Below are 19,101 nucleotides of genomic sequence, written 5' to 3' on the forward strand. Positions count from 1 at the left end.
CAGTAGTTTTTTACTTGATAAATTATTATTTTTAGCCATACATAAATTTCCCCTTGGACAAGGTGGAATTTAGGGTGACGTATAGGGTGATATCAGCATTTTTGGATTGCGGAAAGACATTTCTATCCTGTTGCAATTTCCGACCAAAGTTTTGTAAAACAAGATTTTCACTTGATCGGAATTTGAGTGTCTAAATTTGTGTTTGCCATTAACTCATTTTGTTGGCAAAGGACTCGTGTACTAGTCCCTTCAAACGATGGAATGATTTTTCTAATTTTAGTACACATGCCTACATAGACCAAGAAGATTAAAAAAGGAAAACCAACTGTCATGGACTTCATGAAATCCGGTAAAGAATTTCGCTCTGGAATACGACAAAAAAAGATAGCACAAAATCTACGTGTATCTTGGATGGCATAAAATCTACGTGTATCTTGGAAGAGTTGATAACTGTGATCCTGAACTTGCAAAATCAAGAGAAAAAAAAGAAAAAAAGAAAAAATCATGAAAATCAACATTATAACTCTTATTTAGTATTTGAAACTATTTTAAATAATTTGAACCATCATGAGATAGGCTGGCCTCAATGCTTGCATATGAAACACCACATTGAAATTTTAAATTCAAAGACTCAACGATGCCACAACTCAAGGAAAAGACCAAAAGGTGAGGAGGGTTAAAGAAAGAAAAGTAATGCCTCCAGCAAGTCTTACAAACTTGATTGAAATCCATCAAAACTACGATCAATGATCAATGAACCGCACGGAACAATCATCCATCTACAATGCAAGAAAAGCAAATAAATTTCATGAAGGTTATTAAAAATGTACAACTATTTTTTATTTTTTTATTTTATTTTTTTGTTTCTTCATAAGGTGCAACTAAGAGTAAAACATGACGATATAATGAACATTATTCTCAATTCTTGCTCCCTAGTTGAATACTATAAAAGTGTCCACAACTGAAACTTCTAAAGGATTAAACACGGTGGCAACAAGGAAAGTCTCCAAAATCCGAAATCAGCTAATGAGCAATCATCACACCCCTAAACAAAAAGCAACCAAGAGTCAAAAACTTTAAAAAAAAAAAAAAAAAAAGTACGAAGAATAATGAAACAAAGAGGCAACAAATTGAAACTTGTTAATCCCTAGTTCATCCTCAATGTCCCAAGCCCTTGACAGAATACAAGAGTGGAAGCAAGACATAAATATCCAAAAGCATATCTCAGTAGGACACAGAATCCAGTACAACCATTAACTATGAAACTTGATAGGAAAAGCGGCCAATTATTAGCAACAAACATATAGGCTGCTAAGTACAAAATATAGAAACTATCATACTCACAACAAACTATTTTGGTTGCTTTTAATAAATTATTTTCAGTATCACTGAAAATGTGACAACTTTCCATCTAGACACATTGTTCTCAGCCTTCATAGGCCTACTCTTCTTTACATGTGTACACATTAACCAAAACAATCTAAATCAACTCACTCTTTCCAAATTTTTGTCACCTCCCAGGTCCAGCCACTAATCCCTCCCATATCCTCATTCACCTCAAGTCATACTTTCTTTGCTAACATTTCCTAATAATTATTTGGATGGAACAAGATTGATTTAAAGATAGCATGGTAACTTTGCTTAAATCTTCCCAATCATCAGAATACCATACGATCATGTATCTAATGTGAACCATATTATCTCCAGTATATAGAAGACTTCTATTTCACAATATCCAAAGCACTGGCTTGGGTTCATTCGAATATGAAACCTGAAAAAGCCTACTAAATTTGAAAATTTCAGAGTAACATAATGTTTAATAATATATAATTAAGGCTCCTATGCTTTATTACCTATAACATGAAAGCTATAGGAAGATGCAAGCCCCATAAGTAAACATGAAAGTCATTACATTATGAATAGGTTAACTAGAACAACTACTTAAAAAAAATAAATAAATAAATAAATAAAAACAAAAAACAACTTGAGCCATCCATTTAACAGTTAGATGGTGTCTACTTGAGCCATCCATTTAATGGTTAGATGGTGTCGAACTTTCTAGTCAAGGTATCATGGTCTTCTAAGTTAAAGAAATATTCCAAACTTGCATTGGGTAATTTAATCTTCAACATAAATGCATAAATTTCTGAACATTCAACTTTCTTATAAACCACTATGAGAAAACTTACTCTCCAAATGATTAAACACAATGAAACCAAAAGATTTTATAGCAATTGTAGAGCAAATCTTGATTTAAAAAAAAAAAAAAAAATCATCAATTCATAATAGTGATCCTCAATATCTGACCCTACAACCAATTATAAAACCCATTGAGGAAGCCTACATACAAGTTTAGCTCCTTTCTACTTTTATAATAACTGGAATGTTTTTCACCACCTTGGTTTTAGGGCGCAAGTACATAAAACAATATTATCCTTATATGGCTATACTGACATGAGTAACAATGAACATTAAAATTAAAGTTCAGGTAAAATTCTGCATTATACTTCTTCATTACCAGTCAAGATGTCCATGGTTCATATGAAGACAATGTCATCAGAGATTCAATCCATAAGCAATTAATAAAAAATTGCAGGAATCATGCACACAAGAGATACCATTAAAAAAAATTAAAAACAAGGTCAAACCAAATTTTGGGCATTTGGTGTTCATTCATTTTTGGTGCTTCCTCAAAGAAGCAGCTTCTTATGAAAGAAAATACTTGGCCCAATAGTCAAGCAATAAACAGATATGGGAGAAACATGCAATTTCGTTTCAAAAATGGAAAAAATAACTAATTGATTAAGAATTTCTACAAATTTCATCTGTTACATTTCATCTGTTACATTATCAACCCTAGAAAGATGATCCTCTCATCTAGTCTACTGAAGAGAACATTTACCAATACTTTCAACAGTTGGACAATAAAAACAAATCCAAGTTCTCCATATTTGATGCTTGATCCTCATCTAGTCTTGTCTTGCCCTACAAAAGAAAAAAAGGCATATCCATTCTTTCATTGTGCAAGACAGAGAGATGTAGCCAAAAAATTTACTTTTGAATTCCCATAAAGTTAACAGCTTTACGTGCACCTTATGCAAATAAGATGTCGAACTAATTAAGAAATTCACTTGATTAATACAAAAGGCACTGATTGGTGGTATGTTTCCCAACAATTCTCCTCTAACAACATTGTTGACATTCAGAATTGTATAAGCATATGTCTTCAGGTCTTTTATATTCACAAGTACCAAGGAGTTTATCATGGGGCCAACCATATTTTAGCCACAATATGGTTACCATTTGACACACAATCTAGTACATTTAAACCATGATTTCCCTTAACTTGTCCCAACAACATATTTCCTCTAAATGTAACTTTTCATATTCATTGACAAAAAAGGTAACCTAGAAGCAGGTATGAAAAATGATGAACCACTAAGGAACCCTGATTTAATTTCAATAACAGACAAACGAAAAAATAAAATAAATAAATAAGGGAACTGAGCAAAAGATACATTCCAACACTCAAAGATACAAATCCAAATTCAAGAATACCTTGCATACAATATATAAGAACCAACAGTTAAATTAGAAACTCAGAGGCTGATAATAGCAATATCTATTAGACATCTCCTGGGACCATATAATCTGAATAAACTGGTGCTACAGCTAGAAGTTGGAGCAGTAAAGACTGCAGCTATATGCAGAGGAAGTGGAATTGGCATACAAGTCCTTTTAGCCCATGAAACCACCATTGTCCATCCACTTTCAACAACAAATATGGGATTTAAATTCATGCCATCTTATCATATCATAAATACAAAGCTAAAATAAAACTACTAGAATTTCAATAACAGTTCATATATCATTAACATTCTAACAAACACCTGCTATGCAAGATACTCCTCTGTTCATATTAAGGCTCTATGAATGAAGACTAGGGAAAACATGCATGAACTTACCAAACTGGCTTTAAGTCTCTTACTATATCAAAAGCATCTGTATACAACAATTAAGCCCACACAAACTATCCAAATTTCTGAAACTATAGCATTGTTCTTCTGATGAAATAATATCTCCAAAATGACATTATTTACAAACCCATATACATATATACAAACACACACACACACACACACACACACACACATATATGGACATGTCTAAATTAGTCTAAAATCTAATTTGAGCTTAATGCTCAAGTCACAATTATATATATATATATATATATTTAAAATCTGATTACTGTACAGAAGGTTTGAACTAATGGATGACAAAGTCATCTTCCCATATCTTTAATTACCAAGCCACCCTCTGTACAGAGCCTCTCTCTCTCACACACATACACACTCTGCCCAACAATTTATATCGCCCCATTTAGGAGCAGAGAAAGTGCAAACAGATACATTTCAGGTGTCCATGTTGTAAGAAAAATGGCATATTTAAATAGCTAGCTTAATAGACCATATAAACAACTAGAAAAATGGCAGTATTATTACTGAACTCAATTTCAATTCCAAGAAAAAAGAAAGAGAGGAATACCTTCAGGAGTCCAACCGTAGGAGCGGCGAGAGATGGAGAGCATCGAAGTGAGCAACGCAGAGGCAGTGGCGGTGTGATAAGGAAGCATCGATTCCACGCAGCAGCAGCTCATCTCCACAGGCAACCTTTTTATTTTTTATTTTTTATTTTTATTCGGCCATTAACAAACACACACTAAGCACAATCCGAAGTCATACATAACGATTGATGAATAACGAAATGAAATTGCGTTCAGGATGCGTTACCTAAACGTACGATTAGAGAGGGGATTTTGGTTCATGTTTTGTTTGGGGATGCGGAATGGAGAAGAAGGTGCTGGTTTGGATCTGCCTCCATTGATGAGCCTCGAAGCTACGGCGCTACGGGACCTTGCGGATCTGATGACGGACCTGGCAGCGGAGAAGCACGTCATGGTGGCTGGAGTTGCTGGTAGTAATGGTTTTTGGGGTTGGAGGTTTTCGGCTTTGTGGGGGTTCAGGGGATTGCCGCGATGGTTGTGGCTTTGGGTTTTATTAGGGGTTATGGGATTTTAGAGAATCCGCGCCCATCATATTCAACACCCTAATAGTTCGATCAATTCAAAATGAAAAACTAAATAAACAAATAAAATAAAACACCTATTAAATCCTTCACAATTTTGGCTTTTTTTTTTTTTTTTTTTTGGGGTAAAATCACAATTTTGGCTTGATGCTTAGATATTATGATATTATTATGAAATATCTTATTTATTTATATATATTAGTTTTAAAAAAAATTAAAATTATTTTTCAAAATTATTGACGCAAATACATTATTGAATATATAGATGGGCATATGTTACGTAATCAAACTCATAAAATCGGTCGATCATCTAATGAGATCTAATCCAAAAGTATAAATCAGACTAAACGAACAAAGCCTAGTGTGTTTCTTTGGCTTAATTTTAATATATTAATAGGAATCGATTATGTTCCTTTTAACAATTGCAATTTTTAAGAAAAATGGTTGCTTGGTTGGAGAATAATTTGAATGGTTAAAATTATGAATTGCTAAAAATAAAAATTTTTTAAAAAAATTCTTTTAAGCTGGTTTTCTCCACCTAAAATTGAGCCTGCAACTTATTAATGCATATTCTATCTCACACATTGAATGCCAAATCTCTTCTCTATTAAAAACAGAGAAAGTGAAACAATATACAAGAGAAAGACTCTCACCCTATACACGGACTAAAACATCAAATACAAGGGATTTTACAAAAAAATGATTACATACTACAATGGATTAAGACCAATATGACAATTAACCCAGACGAGGATATACAAATAATCATAAACTAGTATAATGTGGGGTCCAACCTTCTCCAAAAACCTAGTCCATTAGGATTTTCTTTATTTATTCCCTAAGTTTATTTAATGGCTAAGTTTACTTGGTGGTCAAGTTGTTTTGTGAACAAGACAACTTTAGAACTTATAAATAAGTGCTTAGTTTTCAGTCTTGTAACACAACACACAGATTAAAGACAACACAGTTCTTTTTAGAGACTTCAAAGAGAGCTTTTAGAGAAGTTTTTTTGTTTATTAATTTCAGAGAGAATAATATATCTTTTTCTTCTCAATATTTTGTGTTTTATCTTTCTTTATTTTCTGTGTTGGTTTTCTATATTTTTCGTTATTAGAGGATCACAATAAGTGGTATCAGAGCCAGGTTATCAGAGATAGGATTCATCATCAACAAGCTCAAACAAAATATTTGAGCGTACTAGGAGGTAGATCTTACAGAGACGAAGAGAACGAGCCCAACCGGACCATCACCCCCTTTCGCATGTGCCGCCATGCACTAGTCAAAACTTTCTGCAAGTCTTCTTACACCGATCAACTTGCCACACACCTAGGCAAGCCAAACTGAGCCACATCAATGGCTAGCTCACCTGCCATGTGGTGACACATCTTGTCTGCCACATCATCCAACATGTCAGCAATGGTCCTTTTTAAAAAATTACAAAAATGCCCTCATAGTTTTAGTATTTGCAGGTTTTACAAAATTTCTGGTATTTGCAGTTTGACCCAGAACTTTTGAAAATTATGCTTTGATCTCAAATTTTTGGAGATTCAAGTTTTGACCCAGAAGAGTTAAATCCAACGTTTTTAACCATTCTAAACGCAGTGGTGGACTCTATTTTGTCAAATTTAGCTCCAATTTTTTATAAATCTATTGCAGAGCAATATGTCAATGGACAAATCATATTCGGGAGCTATGATCAAGCTTACTGCCACCAACTATGCAATTTGGAGACCTCGAATGGAAGATCTCCTAAATTGTAAGGATTTGTTTGACCTTTTGGATGCCAAAAGAAGGCATCCTGATCCCATAAAAAAAGTAGAATAGGAAAAGCTAAATAGAAAAATGATCGGTCAAATCTGACAATAGATCGATCACAGTGTTTTTCATCATGTTGTGTAGAAAACAGATGCATACACCCTTTAGAAGAAGTTGGAGGACATATATCAAGCTAAGATTACTTGAAATAAAGCCTTGTTGATTAGACATTTGGTGAATTTGAAGTTAAAGAATAGAACTTTTGTAGCCAAGCACACCAATATATTTCAGAACTTGATAAATTAATTATATGTGGTGGAGTTACAAATAGAGAATGAGGAACAGACACCTTTACTTTTTAGTTCTCTTTCAGATAGCTAGGAGAAACTAGTAGTATCTCTTAGTAATTCGGCTCCTAACGACAAACTTATAATGGCTATGGTAATGAATGCCCTATTTAATGAGGGGCTCAGGAGAAAGGACATTGGCAATGATCAATCACATGCTTTTGTCATAGAGAAATGAAGCAGACAGCAAAAAGGTAGTAAAGACATGGGGAGAGACAGAAGTCAAAGTAGAGGCAGATCCATAGATGGAAGGAGGCCAAAATATAAATGTCATTATTGTGGCCAAGAAAGTCACTTGAAAAAGTACTGCAGGAAGATGTTGCAAGAGTAGAGATCGAGAAGTAATCAACTGAAAAAAGATTGTGAAATTTTAGTCATTGTCAAAGGAGAAGTGGCATATTGTTCCACACATGAAAAAACATGCCTTCACATTTCAAGCCAAGAAGTCGAATCGGTAGTTGAAACTGCAACATCCTACCACGTTATTGACACAAGTTTTTCAAAATATACAAAGCAGAAAACTTTGGCATAGTAAAGATAGAAAATTATAGTTTCACTAAGATTGTTGGAACTGGTGATATTCATATAAAGACCATCATTGGACATATAATTACTTTGAAGAATGTCTGACACGTTCCAGACCTTCTACTCAATGTGCTTTCAGGAACAGCCTTTGACAAGGAAGGCTTTGGCAACTACTGTTACAACAACACATGGAAAATGATAAAAGGTGCTATGGTTGTCACTTGAGGATATACTTTTGGAACATTTTACAAGACTCATGTGAAGATTTGTACAGATAGCCTCAATATTACAGAAGAAGAGGTATCCCAAAATTTATGACACCAAATACTCGGTCACATGAGTGAGAAATGAGTGTATACCTTGATGAAAAAAAAAAGCTTATCATTATTTCCAATGATATTGTGCTAGATCCTTATAATCATTATTTGTACGGTAAGAAACACAGAGTCTCATTTAAGTCTTTTTTAACGAGAAGATCAGAGTTGCTTAGTCTAGTGCACTCTGATGTTTATGGTCCTTTGAAGGTGAAATCTTTAGGTGGCAATAGATATTTTCTGAACTTTATTGATGATGCTTCTTGGAAGGTGTGGGTTTATTTTATGAAAATGAAGGATCAAGTTTTAAATCACTTTAAAGAGTTCCATGCCATGGTAGAGCATAAGACAGGAAAGAAGTTGAAGTATCTCCACTCAGACAATGAAGGTAAGTATATTTCTCAAGAATTTGATGCTTATTGTAGAGGATAAGATATTTCACATGAGAAGATGATCCCTCACACCCCACAACATAATGTTCTAGCTAAGAGAATGAATTGAATGACCATAGAGAAGATCAGAAGCATGATCAGTATGGCTAAGCTGCCAAAGCTATTCCGGGGAGAAGCTATTTGTGCCACTTGTTATTTGATTAACAGATTGTCATCAATACCATTGAATTTTGAAATTCTGGAGAAAGTGTGGTCTAGTAAGAATCCTTCCTATTCTCATTTGAAAGTATTTGGATATTTAGCCTTTACACATGTATCTAAAGAGTTTAGACAAAAGCTCGATGCAAGGACTACTGCATGCATCTTTATTGGATATGGAGATGAAGAATTAGGATTCATGTTATGGGATCCAAAGGTAAAAAAGATTTTGTTCTTGATCCCGCACCAGCACAAATTGCTACAGATGACCATGAGGTACATAAAGAATTACTAGAAGCAGAACATGAGAGAGAAAAGGATGTTGAGCAAAGAGAGACTCAAACACCAGAAGTTGCAGGACCATCATAGTGGTCAAGTTGTGGTACACCTCCCCGAATATTTGAATGAGATCATATTCTATAAAAAAGATATCTAGAATCTCCATATATTCTGTTACTGAAGAAGGGGAGCCAAAGAGTTTCCAGAAAACTAATTCTCATTAGAATAGAGAAAAATGGCTGCATGCAATACAAGATGAGGTGGAGTCTTTACAAAAGAATTATACTTATGAGTTGGTTGAACTTCGAAAAGAAAAAAAGGCACTGAAGAATAAATGGGCGTTCAAGCTCAAGAAAAATGACAGAAGATGGTTGGTGAAGCATAAAGCCCTATTGGTCATCAAAGGTTTTCTTCAAAAGAAAGGGAATGACTTTGATGAGACTTTCTCACCAGTGGTGAAGATGACTTCGATATAAGCTATTCTCGGTCTAGTAGCCTGTTTAGATTTAGAGCTTGAGTAGATGAGTTTGAAAACAGTGTTCTTTCATGATGATCTATATGAGGAGATTTATATGGAGCAGCCAAAAGATTTTGAGGTTTCAAGAAAAGAGAACCTGGTTTGAAAGCTAAAGAATAGCTCATATGGCCTCAAGAAAGCACTTAGGCAGTGGTACAAAAAGTTTAACTCTTTTATGATGAGTCAAGGATACAAAAAGACTAGTACAAATCAGTGTGTTTATATTCAAAGATTTTCAGATGAAAACTTCATTGCGCTTTTGCTATATGCCAATGACATGTTCATCGTTGGACAATGTGCAATGAAAATTAGTTAGCTTGATATGAAGGACTAAGCACTAACTCAACAGATTTTGGAGTGCAAATAGCTCGAGACAGGAAGTATCATAGATTATTGCTATCTCAGGAGAAGTATATGGAACGAGTGATAAAGAGATTCGGCATGGATAAAGCCAAACCAATCAACATTCTACTAGCAAAACATTTGAAGTTGAGCAAGAGATTATGCCTCTCATCCAAAGTAGAAATAGAGGATTTGGCTTAAGAGCCTTATTCTTTAGTGGTGGGAAGTTTGATATATGCAATGGTGTGTACCATACCCAAGGAAGAACAAGTCGAAGAAGTCGTTGAGATATTGCCGACCGCCGACAACAATAGAGGGGGGAAGAAGTTTCCATTAGTGATGTCGTCAGAAAGTTGTCGGTGCCATTCAGTTGAAAGCCGGCGAAATTTCGTGGGGAATTAGGGGGGGGGGGGGAAAAGACAGAGTGATGTTTTCAAGTGGGCAATTGGTCTATTGCAATGATGAAGGTTTTCTGTTTTTGGTCCAAAGGAAGGGTGTGAGAGGTGGAGAGAGAAAGGAAGAAGAAGAGGGAAAAACCTAAAAAAAAAAAAAAAAAAAAAAAAAGGGATCTAGGAAGAAAAGAAAGAACGTAGAAGGAGAAAAAGAAAACGCTCGGGGCGGAGGGGGTGCTGCAATAAGAAAAATCTTTTGTCTTTTCTTTGATAAAATAAAATGATTATCGATAATATATTATTTTATTGATATAATATAGTTTAAAACTTTTTAGCACAAATTAATAGTTTTGTTAAATTTTTTAATCATACTCAATTACTTTTTTTGTCCCATTTCAGTTAAATTTAATGAAAATTAATCAAAGATTGGATATTTTTAAATTATTTCAAATTATATGATATTTTTTAAAATGTAGGTAAAATATAATGATCTATATAATATTGATTTTTTTTAATACACTAATATATTCTATTTAAAATTTTAAACAAAATTCATCGAAGAAAAATTTTAAATAAATATTATTTGTCAATAAATACTATATTATTCAAACATCAACACTTTTTATATCCCTTTTCATTTAAACTTCAATAGGCAGAAATTTTAAATATGCTCTTAATTAGTGGTAAAAAAAAATTTTGAATATTGGTATAACTACTTAAAAGTTTTTTGAAAAAGTAAATATCTATATAATTTTTTTTCCTTTATTTTTTCACCCATTTTTTAATCTAATTTTAAAAAAAACAGAGAATATTTCTTTAATATAATTTTTTTTTGCTAACAAATATTTCTCTAATATAATTGAAAAATGTATACTTTTTGTTTTAATTAGAAAGGATACACTTGTTGTTGGATAATTCAATTAGCACAGCTAAGATAAAGTGTTTGTATAATTAGCATTTATTATTTATATTTGAATTTATCAAAGAATTTTTTATACTTTGGTATCAACAAATATTGTATTTTTTTTACTTACAATAATTTTTAATATTTATCGATTATTTTATTATCATTGTGTTCAAATTATTGTATTTTTATATTATTTTACTATATTAATTATTTCATATACAAAAATCTGTATTCTAAATGAAATATTTACAATTTCTATAATTTTATTGATATTTCCATAAAATTATACTCTCGACATTTCCATCGATACCGATATTTTGATCACTAACCATACCAGATATTGCTCATACAGTTGGACAATGAGCAAATTTCTTTCATATGTCAATGACATATTGATCGTTGTATAATGTGTAATGAAAATTAGTTAGCTGAAGAAAGAACTTTCCAAGTCATTTAATATGAAGGACTTGGAACTAACTCAACAGATTTTGAAAATGCATATAGCTCGAGACAAGAAGTATCATAGGTTATGGCTATCTTAGGAGAAGTATATGGAACAAGTGATAAAAAAATTCGGCATGGATAAAGCCAAACTAGTCAACATTCCACTAGTAAAACATTTCAAGTTGAGCAAGAGATCGTGCTCCTCATCCAAAGTAGAAATAAAGGAGATGGCTGAAGAGCCTTATTCTTCAGCGGTGGGAAATCTAATATATGCAATGGTGTGTACCATACTAGATATTGCTCATGCAATTGGACAAATCGCAGATTTCTTTCACATCTTGGAAAGGAACACTGGGAAGCAATCAAATTGATTCTTAGATATCTTAAAGGTACATCAAAAGTATGCTTGTTTTATGGGGGAGGTGATCCAGTTCTAGAAAGCTATACATACGCAGATATGACCGAAGATCTTGACAGTAGGAAATCTACTTCAGGTTATCTTTACACTTTTACTGAAGGAGTTGTATCATGATAGTCAAGATTGTAAAAGTGTGTAGTTTTATCTACTACAAAAGCATGGTATACTGTTGTAGCATAAGCCGGTAAGGAAAAGTTGTGGTTAAAGCGTTTACTCCATGAATTAGGCATCAAGTAGAAGGAATATAAGATGCATTGTTACAGCCAGAATGCTATTGATTTGAGTAAGAACCCAATGTGTCATTCCTGGACAAAGCATTATTGATATCCGATATCATTGGATACGTAATGTGATAAAGTATAAATTACTTAGATTGGTAAAGAATCACACAAAGGAAAATTCAGTAGATATGTTTACAAAAGTTGTCATACTAGAAAAGTTGAAGCTGTGTAGAAACATAATTTGTATAGATGGTAAGTGACCATTAGGTTTTTGAAATGCAGCTAGAAAGGAAGAATTGTGGGGTCCAGTCTTCTCATAGAGCCCAGCCCATTAGGGTCTTCTTTACTTGTTCCTTGAATTTAATTAATGGCTAAGTTTACTTGGTGGGCAAGTTGTATTGTGTAAAAGGCAACCTTCGAACTTTATAAGTAGGTGCTTAGTTTTCAATCTTGGAATACAACACAAGATAAGGGATAACACAGTTTTTTTTAGAGACTCCATAAAGAGTTTTTAGAGAAGTTTTTCCATGTGTATTAATTTTAGAGAGAATAATACATTTTTTTCTTCTTTATATTTTGTGTTTTGTCTTTTTTTATTTATTTTCTATGTTGATTTCTTGACTTTTTCGTGATCAGATGATCACAACTGTCAGGACCCGTCCAGAATTCCTTCCCCGGAACCCTAGACAGCCCTGACCCTAGGGAAACCCTACCGGACCCTCCAATGGAAAATCCGACAAAGCCTCCCCTAAGGGATTTACTTACCACAAATTACCTGCACTGAAAACACACTTCTATACTCATCCCCTTATTCCTCCCACAAACTACAAATTGTCCACAAATTTCAACACTTCTCAAAAACAACAACAGTCCAGTGCATAATTAAACAGAAGTATCCCAATAGTATATAGAGCTTTAAGAAGTGCTAAACAATAGAAATACAACAAGGCTGAAAGAAATAATACACTGAAATGAAAGAGTACAGAAGTACTTCTCGAAACACAACAGCAGCGGAAAACTTGGTTCGCTCCGGAAGAACGTCTACCACTACTTGCACCTAAGGGAACGGAATTTAAGAGTGTGAGATGTTAATCATCTCCGTGAGTAACCCGAACTACTGAACACCTTTTGATAATAAAAATAATAGTAATAGCAATTAAGGAATAGAACAAATACCAACAATTAATAAATAAATAATAATAACTGTTGGAAAATAATAATTTCCCTCAAAACTCTCACCAAACGCTCCGTTTGAAATGTTCCCTTTTTAAAACCTTTTCACAAAACCCGATGTACATATCTCCCGAAAACCAAGGGATTAAACCATTTGATACACAATAAATAAATGAAAACGTACCCCAAATATATAATTAAAAATATAATAAATTATAATAAATAATTTTAGAACACCTTTGGGGTTTAAAACATTATTTGCAATTTACACCGACGCACCACACCATATACCGGTGATGCCCTCCGATACCCAGCGTCCCAAGCACCGACTGGCGGGGGGTTAAAGAGAGAAACCTGCAACGGTCACTTCGGCGTCCCGACAGTACCGCTGCTAAAAACCATCAACCCGGCCAAGGAGGGGGGCGGTTGTGCGCAACAATAACCTTGCCTGCCCACGGTCCAATGGCAACTCACGGGTGAAGTAATAACCGCACGCTAAACCACATAATAAACGCGTGCTACCACGTGTCCATACACCATACACCAGAACACCAATACTGTATGAGTGCGTCTAAAAATAAACATTAATAACCAACCGTACCGTTTTTCCAAAAACCACCGTGGGAAGTATACCAAATTTTCACAAAACACCATCCCACATATTTTTATTCAACAACCTGGTACGAAACAGCGATAATCAACAAATCACAATTTTCTCGAAGTACGAAATGCAACCATAAAAATACAGCGGACATAATTTATAAAATTCAAACCAATATTTTCGTAAAATATTTAACCCAATTATGCCCGGAAAATCAAATTTAAAACCACGTACAAATGCTACCAAAATACACCTTGCTCATGCATAATAAATTAAACCACAATAAAACCATAATTAAATCACACCACATGAGCATAATTTAAATACCAATTAAATATAATTAATTGTCCAAAATAATTTTTGAAGGTGGGTCACTCACCTGGAGCACGCAAATCAACTAAGATCCTCCTCGGGATCAACTCCACTACTCGCGCGTGCACCTAAACAACCACAGTGCACAAACCAAAAATATTAATATTTTATTCAGGTAATTCCCAAATGGATACCCGGGGAGCGAACACCAAACGATATCTAAGGGTTATGAGTTATATACCGAATCGAAGCTCGCGTGATGAGGATCACGGATTCGGTCTTACTTTCCGGTGATCGGACCCGACGGGGTCGGAATCTCGCCGGAAAGCTTTTCGAGTTTCGGCTCTGTAATTCTCCCAAACCGTCGCGAATTGGCGGAAACGGAAGCCGGATTCGGGTTCAGGAGGTCGAACACAGCGGACTGGAGCTGGCCGGAAAACTGGGTACTTGCCGGAACAGTACTTTCCGGCGAGCCGCCACGGTCACCGGCAACCGTTGCCGCCGGCAGCGCGTACGATGGCCGTTGGTCGTGAAATTTTGTAGACTTGTAGATCGTGAGAAGAGCAATCCAACGGGACCGGCGGTTAGCAAAACGGAGGTCGGACGGCGGAGAAATCACCGTTTGAAGATTTCCGACCCCTCGCCGGAAAACGCTCCGATCCCGGCGCGTCGGTGGTCCGATGGCCGTGATTTTTGGTAGGTCGGCCGGACTTGAGGAGAGGATCAAGGTGTACGGCGCGTGTGGCCGGAAAATGGCCAGAAGTGGGTCGATTTGCGGTGGCCGGCGGTGGAGGGGAAAAACTCGCCGCCGATCTTCGGAGGCCCGATCCAGGCGCGTCCGACGGCCGTTCGCCGTGAAATTTGGAGGTTTTGCCGGAAATGGGGAGGGCAACCCTTCTGGCCAGCGCATGCACAGTAGATCGGCCGGAACAGTGGAAAAATTCCGGTGGCCGGCGGTCCACTCTCTCTCTCTTTCTCTCTCCTCTCTCTCTTTCTCTCTCTTCCCCGAGAGTTTTAACAAATAAAAACCCCTGTGTGACATTGTTCATGCCACGTGGACCAATCAGAAGCTGACACGTGGCATTTCACTGTTCACCAACCCAAAAACATTAAAATATTACGGTATCCGATAAACTTCAAATGTCCGTAACTTTTTAACCAGATGTCCGTTTTAAGCGTACCGCTAGTATGTGAACTCGTATCGACGAGCACTTCACAACCATGCACGAGTCAAAGCTCATTTTCCCATAAACAAAAAGTCAACTCCGGCACCCCTTGGACAGTTTGGACCTCAACTTGTTTCGTCCATAACTTTCAAACCGTAGCTCCGTTTTTTACGTGCTACCAGTCTACGAACTCGGAGCATCGTGCACTTCGTCATGGTACCCTGGTCAACTCGAAATTTCCACCGAGTCAAAAAGTCAACTTTTGACCCTTTCGGTCAACGGTCAATAGTCAACCTCGGTCAACGTGCACGGATTTCGATGCGATTTGGAACGGGGTGTTACAACAACATATAGCTAATCATATGATGGAAGCTCATTTAGAGAAAACAACTTTTAAATGCTTTGGATAAAGTCCCCACTAAACACTAGATTAGCATTTTTGGCAATAGTAAAAAAGATCAAAAGCTAAACTAATACGGATTCTCCCTTCAAAACCAATTACCAACAAATAAAACCAAAAAAGAGAGAAAGCCCAGATGACTTGATATTTCGTCATAGCTGTTCCACGTTCCTGTCTAATCGCTTCATTTTCGTAGGCTTCTTTTTTTTTTAGTTCACATTGATCATCAATTTGGTTAGGTTAATATTTTCCATGCGTGATAGTGTGAGTGGCAATCACTATGCAAATCCAGGACTCCCAATGTGCATTGTTACCCAAAAAAAAAAAGAAAAAAAAAAGAAAAAGAAAAAAGGGACTCCCAGTGTGCATCAACAAGAAATAGAAACACATAGAGAATGTATACATGTGGAACCTCTAAAACGACCTACGAGTAGCACTCTTTATTAAGTCATATGATTAATATTGTTAAAAAAAAATTGTGTATTTTTTTTTTTTTTTGGGAGAAATGAGTACAAGTTAACATTCATATTTTGTCAGAATTTGATTTTAGCTGCCTAAGGCCGATCCAAAATAAATATCTTATATTAAATATGTATTGTCTTACATATAATTTGTTTTTATCATTTGTTTGTCATTTTAATGTATTTTTTTTTTTCGGTTGAAAATATGAAACTTTTAGGTGCACTAGCTAACGTTTTGTAAAGTTGATTTTTGTTTTTCCGAATTAAAGAGAAGCACTTATTACTCTTTTCAGAATAATTTTCAGAAAATGTTAGATGCTGTTTAATTATAAAATATTTATTATTATAAAGTAGTGGGCTTCTTCCTGTTTTGGTGCCAGGCTTGATACAGGGCCTAAATCATGGACAGGGATTGTGGTCTTGACCCTTTTTGCTTTTAATTTTTTCTTTTCATAGGATTATTATAATTTATAAATGGATTGTATAAGTCTAATTACTTTGGGTGCGATGAATATTGTATTAGTATTCTTTTCAGTAAACATGAAAAAGGAGAAGGTCCAGTTTTACTATTAAACATATTTTATATAGTTTCATTATAAATTTATATTATTATTTCTATTTAAAATTATGATTAAAAATATTTAATAATTAAATATATTTATGTTAAAAAATATATGTTTAAACATTTCAAATATGTTTAGAAGTATATAATTGAATATTTCAAATGTATTCTTAACTATGAGATTGATTGTTTTTAAATGTAAATATTTCAAATGTATTTAGAAGTATGAGATAGAACATCTCAAATACGTTCAAAAGTATGCAACCAAAAGTTTTTAAAGACATTCATAATTTTTAGACTAAATACTCAAATGAATACAGCTTTCGATTGCCTAAAAGCGTTTTTATTGGGAAAAAATTTGTGGAGTTTCTGTGACTATCAGTTTCATCCAAAAGTGTTTTGATTCATTATCCAATCATGACTACCAATTTTTATGAAGAATTTTTGTAGAGTGGTGTTTAATTTATGAAAAAAAAAATGTTTTTGGCTTAGTTTGGAATTATATTCAGATATTAAAAATATTATATAAAATTATTTTATATTTTTTATATATTTAAATGATAATACGTGAAAAATAATACAACATAAAATTCTTTTATAATTATAAAAAAAATTCTCTATGAGAAATATATCAGTTTGCATTTTAAATTGTATGCAATCTTGATTTTTAGTAAATCAAGAGCATCTCCAATTAGATTATACTGTAGATTGTCAAAATAAACGTGCAACATAAATAAAATGGACAATATCAATTTCAACAATTCATATAAAGAACAATCTCCACTCACTATTTAAGATGTTGTAAAACTTTGTTTATTGAAAAATAATAAATAGAAGTGTTGGTTAGGAGTAAAGTAAGCCTATAACGCATTCGAAATTATATTAAAGTGGAAAATAACATATTTTATAAATTTTTATATTTAAATTATATTTTCAGAAATTACAAATTATTTTATTTGAATTTCTTTTGTTGACTCTGTGGTTTCTTTTTTTCTTTTTCTTTTTTGATTAAGCATTGACTCAGTGATTAGTAATACGAACATTTATTTTTTTAATGTGATAAATTTATCTTTCTTATATGTTTAACCAACAAACATATTGTTCTGCTCATTACCCCAAAAAGAAAAAAAAAAAAAAAACAAAAGCATATTCTTCTGCTTTAAAATACATATCTTATATAGAATATCACTAAATAGTAAATACTTGCATAAATTTAAAATTATGTGAACATATAATTATAGTTTTTTTTTTCCTTAATTGATGTCTTTAATGCTAAATCTGATGAGATGAATTTATAGTTTCTGCAAATACGAATAGGTGTTATTACAACCTATCTTACCTATTATATAGTAGTAATTTTTAAAAGAAATTTTAAGACATTTTGAAAAGAAAAAAAAAAAAAAAAAAAAAAGGCACCTTGCTGTATGGCAAAAACTATAGATCCATCAATAATTTTCTCAATGGTAGTCTATTTTTTTGATCATTGGGCTGCAGGGACTTGATTGATGATTATTTTGTTAGAAAATAGTAATTTTGTCATTATAAAATTTTAAGGTAGTTATATTTTACCCCCCTTTAATTGGAACTTGGGTGTTCAAGTTACAAAACCCTCTCTTAGCAGTTTTGTCAAATCATATGTAATATTTTTTTCTAATAAATTTAAGCAAAATCACCTTTTTATATTGTTAAATAATAAAACAAAATAAAACAGTTTGCAAATAGAATTACAAAAATTTATATATGCTTAATTTTATCAAATGCATCTGTCAAAATGCATGATTGGATTTTGACCGATCTAAAGGTAATAACTAAGAAAGCATGATTGAATTTTGACGGATCTAAAGGTAATAACTAAGAAAATTGGGATGGACACAAATTGATTGGAACTGATCAAACCAAATTGCTTCAATTCGTTTCTAGCCTATGGGCGGCTCAGTTCAGTTTTAACAATTTTTAGCCCAAATAAAATCGAATCCAACCGAAACAATCATATATATTATATATTAAAATTTAAATATTTTTATTACAATTAATTATTTTAATATATTTTTATATTTTTAAATTATTTGGTTAAATATATTAATAATATTAAATTTAAATCATTAAAAATAATAATATTTTTTAAAAAATTTATAAAATAATAAAATCAACCAAATCCAATCGAAAATAGTTTATTCATTTTGATTTGATTTTTCCTGGTAATTCAATTCGATTCTACTTGATCAGAAAAGAATATATGAAAAACAGATTTAACCGAACGATGCACACACTTACTATGGGAATGTTAAAT

The 19,101-nt window shown here is 33.5% G+C and overlaps 1 protein-coding gene across 2 annotated transcripts; it reads right to left on the reverse strand.

The window, feature by feature from the left end:
• Positions 1–505: 505 nt before the first annotated feature.
• On the reverse strand, positions 506–5,116 carry LOC107411505 (protein NUCLEAR FUSION DEFECTIVE 6, mitochondrial). 2 transcript variants are annotated; one of them, XM_025070567.3, is made up of 3 exons: positions 4,791–5,116; positions 4,546–4,670; positions 506–779 (listed from the first exon to the last, which is right to left on the reverse strand). In XM_025070567.3, the coding sequence occupies exons 1-3, from the start codon at positions 4,955–4,957 to the stop codon at positions 772–774; spliced, it is 300 nt and encodes a 99-aa protein (XP_024926335.3). In that variant the 5' UTR covers positions 4,958–5,116; the 3' UTR covers positions 506–771. The 2 variants fall into 2 exon arrangements, with proteins under 2 accessions (XP_024926335.3, XP_048324149.2); XM_048468192.2 differs by lacking the exon at positions 506–779 and adding an exon at positions 2,769–2,985 and having other exon boundaries at positions 4,791–5,115.
• Between the last annotated feature and the right edge of the window lie 13,985 nt (positions 5,117–19,101).

This window comes from Ziziphus jujuba, chromosome 10 (genome assembly GCF_031755915.1).
Source record: "Ziziphus jujuba cultivar Dongzao chromosome 10, ASM3175591v1".
Taxonomy (NCBI): domain Eukaryota; kingdom Viridiplantae; phylum Streptophyta; class Magnoliopsida; order Rosales; family Rhamnaceae; genus Ziziphus; species Ziziphus jujuba.